This window comes from Chiloscyllium plagiosum, unplaced genomic scaffold, assembly GCF_037043375.1.
Source record: "Chiloscyllium plagiosum isolate Xiang-an unplaced genomic scaffold, Cpla_swu_hap1 HiC_scaffold_1, whole genome shotgun sequence".
NCBI classification, from domain to species: domain Eukaryota; kingdom Metazoa; phylum Chordata; class Chondrichthyes; order Orectolobiformes; family Hemiscylliidae; genus Chiloscyllium; species Chiloscyllium plagiosum.
Window position 1 is genome coordinate 112,680,638 of NW_028270139.1, and position 13,235 is coordinate 112,693,872.

Consider the following 13,235-nt stretch of genomic DNA (forward strand, 5'->3'; position numbering starts at 1 on the left):
TCTGGATTTATGTTGTTGTCAGGAGCAACCATTTTATGCATGCTTTTACTAACAACAAAATGGCTTCTTAAAATAATATAACAAAATGGCTTCTTGGAGCAATGGCATCTAGCTCTGCTGAAAACTCAATTCCTGAACTAATTGAAAGAGAGTAGCAAACAATGCCCTGTTCATGGTATGAATTAACTAAGATATGACATCATTAAAGTATCCTAATTGACCTTGGAAATCAGGTGTCCCGGCGATAAAGAAGTGCAAAACAAGTCCGTTCCCAGGAAATAATATTGGCTTAATTTTGTCTATTTGTCATTTTATTTCTTTTTATTGCATTAATTTTGAAATTAAGGCTATCCTGTTTGTTAAGAGAACTATATAAGGTGCTTGTGTTTTAAGATTGTGTGCAGCATTTCCAGAGTACACAGATGTTGCTGGATAACCTTTGCCCAGCATCGTAATAAATAGTTAAATCTTGCTGAAATCAGACCAAGCTGCTAGTGTTTATTTGACCCATCGCAGAACCGAGAGGCCCCTCTCGGGTGTCCAGATCTTCAATGCCACCCAAAAACAATGTAAAATGATTAGATTATTTCCAAAATGCCACGGTTTAAGAAGGGTGGTAAGGACAAGCCAGGGGACTTCTAGACCAGTGAGCCTGACATCGCTGGTGGGCAAGTTGGTGGAGGGAATCCTGAGGGTCAGGATGTACAGGTATTTGGAAAGGCAAGGACTGATTAGGGATAGTCAACATGGCTTTGTGTGTGGGAAATCATGTCTCACAAACTTGATTGAGTTTTTTGATGAAGTAACAAAGAAGATTGATGAGGGCAGAGTTAGATGTGATCTATATGGACTTCAGTAAGGCGTTCGACATGGTTCCCCAAGGGAGACTGGTTAGCAAGGATAGATCTCATGGAATACAGGGAGAACTAGCCATTTGGATACAGAACTGGCTCAAAGGTAGAAGACAGAGGGTGGTGGTGGAGGGTTGTTTTTCAGACTGGAGGTATGTGACCAGTGGAGTGCCACAAGGAGTGGTGCTCGTTCTAATACTTTTTGTTATTTACATAAATGATTTGGATGTGAGCATAAGAGGTACAGTTAGTAAGTTTGCAGATGACACCAAAATTGGTGGACAGCAAAGAGGGTTACCTCAGATTACAACAGGATCTGGACCAGATGGGCCAATGGGCCGAGACGTGGCAGATGGAGTTTAATTCAGATTAATGCGAGGTGCTGCATTTTGAGAAAGCAAATCTTAGCAGGTCTTATACACTTAATGGAAAGGTCCTCAGGAGTGTTGCTGAACAAAGAGACCTTGGAGTGCAGGTTCATAGCTCCTTGATGCTGTGAAACTTGAAAAGGTTCAGAAAAGATTTACAAGGATGTTGCCAGGGTTGGAGGATTTGAGCTACAGGGAGAGGCTGAACAGGCTGGGGCTGTTTTCCCTGAAGTGTTGGAGGTTGAGGGGTGACCTTATAGAGGTTTACAAAATTGAGGTGCATGGATAGGATAAATAGGCAAAGTCTTTTCCCTGGGGTGGGGGAGTCCAGAACTAGAGGGCATAGGTTTAGGGTGAGAGGGGAAAGATATAAAAGAGACCTCCGGGGCAACTTTTTCACACAGAGGGTGGTACATGTATGGAATGAGCTGCCAGAGGATGTGGTGGAGGCTGGTACAATTGCAACATTTAAGAGGCATTTGGATGGGTATATGAATAGGAAGGGTTTGGAGGCATATGGACCGGATGCTGGCAAGTGGGACTAGATTAAATTGGGATATCTGGTCGGCATGGACGGGTTGGACTGAACGCTCTGTTTCAGTGCTGTACATCTCTACGAGACTCTAAGTAATTGGAAAGTCAACATGTTTTATTTCAGAAGGTAATGAATTTGCGAAGTTGCTTACTGCAGGGATTGGTAATTATATTGAAGGCTTAGCTAGACAGAGTTTTAATCAGTAAGGAAATCAGTGGTTATGGGGCAAGGCAGGAAAGTGAATATAAGGATTATCAGATCAGTCATGATCTTATGGAATGGTAGAGAAGATGTAATGGGTTGAATGTCTTTCTTCTGTTTTACCTTGTGGTCTTTCAGTATAATCCTGGCTAGACCACATGTCTATTGGATTTAGAGTACAGAAATGAGTCGAACTGTATCCATTTCATGGTTCTTTTACTCTTCAGCCCTTTTGAAGTAGCCTAGAAGTGATACCGCAGATTGTAATAAGTGCTCTAATTTCCCAATCCCTCATACCACAGTGACTTTGCTCCTCTGCAGTATAATGGTACATAATTCTTTGTCACAAAAGTTCCCAGAGCTTTTTGCCTTTGGCCACTCTTATCCCAATGGCCCTTGTAATATTTCACCCCTGTCATTCCAAGGAAATGCTAGCCAGATCTGCACAGATCCAACAGCAAACCTGGGCATTCCTGACTTATACATCTCCGTGCAATCTGTTCAACACGCAACCATCTGTGTAATGCTAAAGTGGCAATCTACAGAGAAGGTCAACTGCCCTCTGATATGTGTATAAGTTGAGCTTGAAGGCTTGTATGGTGACAAAATGTCTGAAAACTAGATAACCTCATCAGTGAGAGTTGCCACTTCACCTAGTATGGTGACAAAACGTCTGAAAACAAACCTTCAAGCTCAGAGAGCTAACTTACATACTTATCATCAACCTGATCTACAAACCATCTCAAAAATCGCTGCCCTCTGATTGATGTATTTATTAAATACAACTCACTAAATATCCTCCAACAGCACCTTCCAAACCCACAACCTCTGCCATTTAGAACACAAGGCAACAGAGACATGGGAACACTACATCTCCAAGTCCCCATCTAAGCCACACACCATCCTGACTTGGAACTTTTATTGTTGTACCTTCAATGTTGTAAGATCAAACTCCTGGAAATCCTTGCATACACCTCAAGGATTGTAATCGTTCAAGAAGGCAGTTCACCACCACCGTCTCTCGAGAAATTAGGGATGGACTCAGATTTGATTCCAGCCTCGGGTGACTGTCTATATGGAGTTTGAACATTCTCTCTGTGTCTGCTTTGGTTTTCTCTGGGTGCTCCGGTTTCTGCGCTCAGTCCAAACATGCAGGTTATGTGAATTAACCATGCTAAATTGCCCATAGTGTACAAGGATGTAGTTTAGGTGCATTAGTCAGGGGTCATTATAGGATAATAGGTTAGGGGAATGGGTCTGGGTGGGTTACTCTTCAGAGGGTCAGTGTAGATTTGTTGGGCCAAATGGACTGTTTCCACACTGTAGGGATTCTATGATTCCGTTTAGCCAATGTTGCCCTCATGCCATGAACGACTAGAAAAAAAACTACTGCTTAGATGGAAAACTGTTTAACCTTAGGTGCCTCCATGTCACAATTAAACTGAACAGGGGAGGCAGTGGGCTCAGTGGTATTATCCTGAGGGTATTAATCCAGAGACCCAGTAATGTTCTGGGGACCTGAGTTTAAATCCCGCCATGGCGGAAATTTGGGATTTGAATTCAATACAAGTCTGGAATTAAGAGTGAAACCATTGCCAATTGTCAGGAAAACCCATCTTGTTCACAATTGTCCTTTAGGGAGAGCAACTGCTACCCTTACCTGGTTTAGCCTGTATGTGACTCCAGACACACAGCAATGTAGATGACTCATAACTGCCTTCTGGGCAATAAATGCTGGACAAGTCAGCGATACGCACAGCCTTTAAACGAGATAAAAAAACCCACAGCTACCTTCTGTAGGTGGGTGATTGCTGTGTTCTTGCTGACTTAGCACCAGATTTACAAGCCACATTCAATCTCTTTGATTCTGCATATAATAGACTAAGTATGTCCTTGAATGATGCTGAAACAAAACTCATTTCAATTCAGAAATGATCAGTCAAAAATTCCCCCTCCCATATTTGTTGAAGAAGAGATTCAGGTCTACACTGATCAATTCTTGTACCTTGGTAGGCACCTCTCTCTACAGGCTCCCATTGATAAGATTCAACACAAGATCAGCTGTCTCAGTTCAGCTTTATACAAACTACTGCAGCAAATCTTAGACAACAAAGACATCGCAAATGAACTGAGGTCCCTTGCGCCCAGCGCATTTTTTGTCACCACACTCCTGTTCTGCATTGAGACCTGGACTGTGTACTGGTGACTTAAAAGTGTTGGAGAAATTCTACAAATAGTACCTCCATTGCATGCTTTGGATTCAATTGGAGGAATGCCAAACAAATGCTAGAATTCTTCTTGAAACCAGCTCAACAAGCATGAGCGTAAAACCCTTGCAAAATCAACTATGATCGACTGGGCATTGTGTCCACATAGCTAGAAAGCCTCTCTCTACCAGGTCCTATTTTCTCTCTTGCCAACTGGCCACCATTCTAGGGAAGAAAACGTTATGTAAATGTTCTGAAGCTTTCTTGAAGTGTGGCAAGTATTAATTATTGGAACGAGCTTGCTACCAATTGTTCAAAATGGCTATCAATCAAATCTCCGACTGAAATCTGTTTTGATAGATCATATTTTGTTTGTTCTTTGGTTTTACTGTAGTGGTTTTTCAATGAAATACATGCATGCAAAGTTACGGATTCAGTTTAAGCAATAAAATGAAAAATCATTATGCAAAACAAATAAAACTAAAATAGAACGAAACTAAAGTGTTCACCTACTACACAAGTTTAAAGGTTTTGAAGTACACTTTAAACGACAGTTCCATTAATCCTAATGTCACCCATTTTTATTGTACTGAAATGCTAGAGACCGAATTCCCTTGGGTTTCAATTCCCTGGTCTTGGAATTCTGATTGTCTCGTCCTTGAATATTCGCTTAGATTTCTGCAGTTTCAAATAACCCTTTCAGATTTTTAACGAAATACTTCTGGTCTCGAACTTGCAAACTAAACTCTTTACGCTGAGGTAAACTGTTCTAAACAATCTCCCTCCCTTAGGAACAATTGTTCTGTACATTCAGAATCATGCTGCAAACATGCCAAATCCAAACGGCTTGCTTTGAGTTGTGGGTATTTCCTCTTGACCAAAGTTACAGTTTCATTTTGGAATATGCCACCTGATGCCTTTCTCTTCTCCCGCCCCTTCTCCCACCATCCCGTCCCTTCTCTGTCTCTCTCAGAAGCATTTAGAGCTCTTCATAAACCCTCTTCAAATCCATATGCCATTAAGTTCAAAACCTGAGCTCTAAAATAAATATAGATGAATCATTTGCATCATACCAGACTTGGGAGATATTGGGTATTTCCTCTTCCAATTTTTTTTCTCCTATCCTTGAATTCCTAGATGTAACTGGGTCCTGTGACATGAGTATAACTCATTTTGAAAGCAGTTACCATTGAGCCATTGGAACCATTGCAAGATTTGGGAATTTGAAGGAGATATTTTAATTGAAATGTAGAAAAATGTTTGAATGTCTTTTTTTTATTTTCTTCAAGATTACTTGTGATATATTTACAGATTGAAGAACTACTAAAAGAAGTTAAATTGAAGGAGAAAAGACGTAAGGCTGTTGATAGCTTCCTACATGATGTGAAGAATCTCCTCAACACCATCCCAGAAATAAAGCAAGTCGATGTAAGCAAACCGAATTTGCATAACTATAAAGCATGTTTGTGTAGTTTGTACATTATCCGTTTGTACATTATCCATTTGTTTTGTAATTTTGTCATCCATACAGCTCCAAAAGAGCTGAACTCAAACAAAATAGACTATATATCAGTACAACTGTTTTTAAATCATACTTATGTTTTTCTGCTGAATTCATCTTATGATCTCTAATCTCCTGACATGTGGCTCATGCCAATGTTATTTAATTGTGTTGTTGATGTTTCAGGATTATTTAAGCTTCTTAGGCTTGTATGGGGGCTTATGGCACAATGGTATTGTCCCTACATCTGGACCCGGAGGCTTGGGTTCAAGTATCACCTGCACTGGAAGTGTGTGATAGTGAGTTTGAACAGGTTGATTAGAATATAAAAAAGTCTGTAAAGAGGGACCTCTGTCCTACCTCTGAGGCAGGAGACCTGGATTCAAGTCCCACCTGTGTTGGAGGTGTGTCACAATATGTCTGAACTAGTTGATTTAAAAATAACTATAAAGGGGGACTGCTGGGACCTTGAATGAGTTCTTAGGCAAGAAGCAGATGTATGTAATCATGCATTCTCTTAACCAACTATCAGGAAAGGAATCTGCATTTAGTTTTGTAGTTCATCTGGCTTTCTGGGGACAAAAAGCACAGTTTTTTAAAAAAAACCTAGTTATACTTGAAGTGATTGTTTTGGTCATATTGGAACTCCATTTTGAGGGATACAAGAATATTCATACCTGTAGTTTCACTCTGGGTTGAGGATACATTTATCATCTCAGTATACGTCTGAATACAGTCAGATTTTTCTGAGCAGGCTGTTGACCAAACTTTGGCTTGTGAATGTTTGAGCTGAGGTATTACCGGAAATGTGTTTCACAACACGAAAGATTGCTGGCGCAGATGAGCGGGAGCCCATGCGTATGTTATGGTCCACAACATTTCAGAGCTGCTACAGGATCTCCAAGCCAGGATGCATCTGTGCATGCAGAGATGGTGGGGGGGGGGGGGGGGCGGCGGCGGCGGTGTTGATTGAGGTATACAAAATTATTAGAGGCATATACAGAGTAGATTGTGAGAATCTTTTCCCATGGCAGACATGTCCAAGACCAGAGGGCATAAGTTTAAGATGAGCAGCTAGTGATGTAGAGGAGATATGAGAATTCTTTTCACCCAAGGGGCCATACAATTAAGGAACCTGTTGCCTGAGAAGGTGTTGGCGGCAAATATTCTTGTAACATATAGGAAGCATCTGGATAAATACATAAAATGCTAGAGCACAATAGGCTATGGACCAAATGCAGGTTAATGAGATTAGGGTAGTTTGGTGTTTGGTCGTTGGCAAAGACATTATGGGGCTAAAGGGCCTGTTTATATATTCTGTTTGAGTCTACAACTCAATGAGAAATGGATTAATCAGAACCTTGATATGGATGACCTTGTGGTAAAACACTGAGAATTTATGCTGGGGAAGATTCCTTCAGTGGTTGAAAACTAATGATGTAGATTTCAGAAGTGAACATTCCCAAATCTACACATCTTACCAGATTCCTGATGAGAGGCTGAATTTTGCTGGAAGTTGTGGTCGAAAAATCTAGAGACACCCTTGCCTGTATATGATGGACAAAGTTCAAAAGGTTTCCTCTAAGAGCAGTGTACATCCAATAAAACATTGATTCAGACACCTGTCCTTCCAATGACACTGATTAGTATTGACCTGGTCAGTTCAAGAAAATTTTCAGAAGAAGCTGTTTGCTCAGAGCAGGGACTATCTTGGAATTTGGAGTGAACGAGGGGTGAAGGGCAAGGCCGTGTTCAGGCTGTGTGGTGACATAGTGGTGGAGAAAAATATAAATCGACTGCTATTGAAAATTACTGTAATTTTTTTTCTGCTCTGGCACTGTAATGCATACGCTCATGAGTTTATCAATGCTTTGTCATTGTGACTATGTGGGTAACATCATCTTTGTTACCAGCAGCTGCTGTTCCATTGCTTTGCAGTGACCAGCAATGTGTTTGTGAATGTGCACAGTTGTTGCACCACCTAATGGTGGCATTCATAGGAAAAACAGGAGAAGGAAGTTATTGGTGCCACTTTAGAAATGACTTTACAAGAAATTTCAATCATTGAATTTAACTCCACAATTGGCTCTCTTCAGTCAAGAGTTTGCAGTGAATCTGTCTGAATTCAAGGTTCAAATGAAATACACTGTCCTCTTAGTTCTGGAGCATAATCTGCTATGCTTGACCTCTAAGTGACCAGAGAATCCTCCTGTCCTCCCCGTCTTCCAGAAACCTAGATTTCAAAACTTGAATCAATGGGAACTGGGGGAAATCTGGTTGAAGTCAATACCTAATGCACAGGAAGATGATTGTGGTTATTGGAGGTCAATCATCTCAGCCTGAGGGAATCTGAGGAGTTTCTATGGTTCGTGTCCTTGGCCCAAACAACTGCAGTTGCTTCATCAATGACTCTCCCTCTATCGTCAGGTCAGAAGTGGGAAAGGAGAAAGTGAGGATTGCAGATGCTGGAGATCAGAGCTGAAAATGTGTTGCTGGAAAAGCACAGCAGGTCAGGCAGCATCCAAGGAACAGGAGAATCGACGTTTCGGGCATGAGCCCTTCTTCAGGAAAGAAGGGCTCATACCCGAAACGTCGATTCTCCTGTTCCTTGGATGCTGCCTGACCTGCTGTGCTTTTCCAGCAACACATTTTCAGCTCAGAAGTGGGAATGTTCACCAATGATTGCACTATGTTCTGGACCATTTGACTCCTCGCACACTATAACAGTCCAAGTTCAAATGCAACCAGATCTGGAAATGGCAAGTAACTTTGGTACCACACAAATGCCAGGAAACTACCATTCATAAGAAGAGAGAATCTGACCACTATTCCTTTACGTTCAGTGGCATTACTGCCAATATTCTGGGAATTATCTTTGCTTAGAAACTAAACTGGACCAGCGACATAAACACTGTACGGAGCAGGTCAGAGGCTCGGAATTCTTGGAAATTAACTCCTGTCTCCCCCAAAACCTGTCCGCCATCAATAGCGCATCAGTCAAGAATGTGGAATATCTCTCTCTTTCTTAGGTGAGTGCAGCCCCACACTCAATTCATTTGACATCATCCAGACAGTGCTGTCTGCTTTATTGGCACTCCATTTACCAACTTGATCATTCACTCCCTTCATGATCACAGTGACTACTGTATGTCCACCTACAGGATGCACTGCAGTCACTTGCCTTAGTTTCTTCCATAGCAGCTTCCAAACCCACAATCTCATCCATATAGAAGGATTAGAGCTGCGAATACATGGAGATACCACCATAAGTATCCCTCCAAGTACTCATGATCCTGATTTGGGCCTGTATTGCTGTTCCTCCACTGTTGCGAAAGTCAACGTTCAGAAACTCCCTTTCTAATAGCATTGTGGGTCTACCTAAATAAAATAGGCTGCAGTTCATCATGATGATTGATCACTACCACTTCCTCTTGGGTAGTAGGGTTGTGCATTAGCTAGTGACACCTGCATACCATTTATGAATTTAAGAAAAAAATGTAGTCCACTGAGACTTATCCTTATTTTGTTTCTCTTTTTTGGATTTTGCTGATCTCGAGCAGTGGCTTCTCTTTACCTCCCACCACCCACTCGTTGTCTTATAAAATCATAATGATGCACAGGCCATTTGATTAACAAAGTCCTTCTCGACATTTTGCAGAGCAATCGTCAGCCTCTTGCTCTATTGCCATAGTCTTGCTTGTTCCCATCTAATTTTTTTCATAACCCCATTGTTCCCAGTTGCACCATCTTGATAATCTACAAGATCCAGTTCATTCTGACTTTCTATGATTTTTAAAAAGATCAACATGTGTCTCTTTGTCCTTGTACCATCAGCTAATGAGACCACAATTCTTTGATATATTTAAACCTGCCATAATTTGTATGTCTCTGTCAATTCTCCCTTACTCTGTTTTTTCCCCCAAGACATTCGACGACGACTTCTACAGCCTAATTTAATTGCTAAAATATTTCCTCCCTGGAGGCATTCCGATAAATCTCTTCATACCCCATCAAGGACCCGAGAAGCCTTCTCTATCAGAGCTTTATATGCATTTAGCATCATCACCCTTTTTAAAATTTTTGCTTGGTGCCTGAGTTTGTGAAAGCAGACTTGGAAAAAGTTCTTACTCTCTCCGTCTCATCTGAAGCCGCTCTGTGACAACACTAAACTGGAGAGAAACGTCCAGACACTGAGAACTGAGAAACCTGTAACATTCACTCCTGAGGATATGAGACATCAGTTAATGCCCATTGTCTTCGGTTAAATCCTTCATGCCTCAAGGGAGCCCTAACAAGTTTGTTTTATCATACTGTGTGTTTTTATAATATTTACCCATGTGATTTTGTCTTTATTATTTGTCTCAGGGTTAGCAGAGAATTAAAAGACTTTTCTTTCACTCATGAAAGTCTTATAATTAGCTCCAGACTAAGACAGTAGGTATGGGTAACAACATTTTTATTGAAGAGAGCACAGTCTTAAACCAAAAAAAATGATAAATGTTTGTTGCGCCCAGCGAAGGAGGTTGAAAAAAGGAAACACATGTATCTCTCTCCTTTGCCAAAAGCAGTCAATTGAAATAGGTTGCATACTTCAGTGACATAGAATCATAGAGTCATAGAGATGTACAGCATGGAAACAGACCCTTCGGTCCAACCCGTTCAAGCCGACCAGATATCCCACCCAATCTAGTCCCACCTGCCAGCACCCGGCCCATATCCCTCCAAACCCTTCCTATTCATATACCCATCCAAATGCTCTTGAATGTTGCAATTGTACCAGCCTCCACCACATCCTCTGGCAGCTCATTCCATACACATACCACCCTCTGCGTGTAAAGGTTGCCCCTTAGGTCTCTCTTATATCTTTCCCCTCTCACCCTAAAACCTATGCCCTCTAGTTTTGGACTCCCCGACCCCAGGGAAAAGACTTTGCCTATTTATCCTATCCATGCCCCTCATAATTTTGTAAACCTCTAAAAGGTCACCCCTCAGCCTCTGATGCTCCAGGGAAAACAGCCCCAGCCTGTTCAGCCTCTCCCTGTAGCTCAGATCCTCCAACCCTGGCAACATCCTTCTAAATCTTTTCTGAACCTTTTCAAGTTTCACAACATCTTTCCGTTGGGAGGAGACCTGAATTGCACGCAATATTCCAACAGTGGCCGAACCAATGTCTTGTACAGCCGCAACATGACCTTCCAACTCCTGTACTCAATACTCTGACCAATAAAGGAAAGCATGCCAAACACCACCTTCACTATCCTATCTACCTGCGACTCCACTTTCAAGGAGCTATGAACCTGCCCTCCAAGGTCTCTTTGTTCAGCAACACTCCCTAGGACTTTACCATTAAGTGTATAAGTCCTGCTAAGATTTGCTTTCTCAAAATGCAGCACCTCGCATTAATCTGAATTAAACTCCATCTGCCACTTCTCAGCCCATTGGCCCATCTGGTCCAGATCCTGTTGTAATCTGAGGTAACCCTCTTCGCTGTCCACTACACCTCCAATTTTGGTGTCATCTGCAAACTTACTAACTGTACCTCTTATGCTCACATCCAAATCATTTATGTAAATGACAAAAAGTATTAGACCGAGCACCACTCCTTGTGGCACTCCACTGGTCACAGACCTCCAGTCTGAAAAACAACCCTCCATCACCACCCTCTGTCTTCTACCTTTGAGCCTGTTCTGTATCCAAATGGCTAGTTCTCCCTGTATTCCATGAGATCTATCCTTGCTAACCAGTCTCCCTTGGGGAACCTTGTCGAACGCCTTACTGAAGTCCATATAGATCACATCTAACTCTGCCCTCATCAATCTTCTTTGTTACTTCATCAAAAAACTCAATCAAGTTTGTGAGACATGATTTCCCACGCACAAAGCCATGTTGACTATCCCTAATCAGCCCCTGCCTTTCCAAATAGATGTACATCCTGTCCCTCAGGATTCCCTCCAACAACTTGCCCACCACCGATGTCAGGCTCACTGGCCTATAGTTCCCTAGCTTGTCCTTACCACCCTTCTTAAACAGTGGCACCACGTTTGTCAACCTCCAGTCGTCTGGTACCTCACCTGTGACTATCGATGATGACATGAGTTCATTGTTTCCAAGATTGATATCTTTCATCTCAGTTTCCTGGTTCATTTCTCAGGGCAATACCATGACTAATCAGATTCATGGTTTAAAATTAAACCAAAACTGACTGTTAACTGTCAATCAGCAGTAATTAGCCCTTCTCCATGGCACTGGTTCTATCAGAGTCTACCAATACTGCCAATCGATAGTACACTCCTTTCATGCAATATAAATATTGTTTTTTCTCTTCAGTTGCTATTTTTGTGAATTGTCCTGTTGATTGCAAGGTGAAAAGCTTTGACAAAATGCCTTTTTTCAGCAATCCTTAAATTCTGTATTATCAAATGGCTATATGTACAAGTATTCAGGGAACGTTGACTCCTTCCCTTATCTGACACTTTCTGTGAGATGTCTGTAGGTTACAATACCTGTTTTTTTTCTGGAACTGCTTATTTCTGGGGATTTCTAGGAAAAATGATCTAATAAGCAGCACATTGGAATTATAATTCCAATCTTAGAGAAAGAATAGAGAGCATCGTTTTATGATTTTGTCAGGCAGGATGGAGAATTGGTGATTGTTAATTTAGAATGAACTGATGTGTGTTTTAATATATATAGAAAAGGAATAAAGCCATCTGAGTAGATAAAATGTGCACTGTCAAATCTGAGATTTCAATTCTCACTGGATTTCTGTCTCTGCTAAGGAACAATCTGTCTGGATTGCTAAATTTCTGCTAAACATGACCTTTAATAATGTGGCTCAACATGAAATGTTTTTGAATATTGCTGAGAAAGAAAGAGACAAAAAATAAGCCTGAATTATAAAGATCCCAGTGCTTAACTGGGTGGTAACAGATTATATTGAACAGAAGGCAACTGTTCTAATGAAATAATTGGAGTTGAAATGTGGCAGATGTTTCCAGTTCGTTGAAACTTAAAATACTTGTCACTGCTCCCCTGGAACTGTTCTGAATGGAGTTAACTTAATGGTAGAGGAGTTAGGCCATTTGACATCTGACTGATCAGTGGTCATTTCATTCACAATTGAGATAGTTTCTCACTCAATAACCTTGCTCCTGGCACTGATTCTTGGGTTCAGTGATTGATTGGCTTTACACCAGACAATGCTGTCATCAGGCATATGTTCTGTAAGACCATAAGATATAAGAGCAGAATTAGGCCATTCAGCCCATCGGGTCTGTTCTGCCATTTGGTCATGGTTGAAATGTTTCTTAACCTCATTCTCTTGCTGCCTTCCTGTTACGAAGGGCTTATGCCCGAAACGTCGATTCTCCTGTTCCTTGGATGCTGCCTGGCCTGCTGTGCTTTGCCAGTGGCACATTTTCGGCCTTCCTGTTACCCCTGATCACCTTACTAATCAAGAACCTTTCTATCTCCATCTTAAAAACAATCAATGATTGGGCTTCTACAGCCCTCTGCAGTAATCAGTTCCAAATATTGACCACCCTCTTGCTGAAGAAATTCTCCTTCATCCTT

The 13,235-nt window shown here is 41.4% G+C and overlaps 1 protein-coding gene across 2 annotated transcripts in view; it reads left to right on the forward strand.

The window, feature by feature from the left end:
• nol6 (nucleolar protein 6 (RNA-associated)) overlaps positions 1–13,235 on the forward strand; it is a 127,391-nt gene that overhangs the window by 16,900 nt on the left and 97,256 nt on the right. For both annotated transcript variants that reach the window (XM_043700311.2, XM_087989987.1), the window contains exon 3: positions 5,474–5,590. In XM_043700311.2, the coding sequence (XP_043556246.2) occupies positions 5,474–5,590 (117 nt within the window). The remainder of the gene's footprint in view (positions 1–5,473; positions 5,591–13,235) is intronic.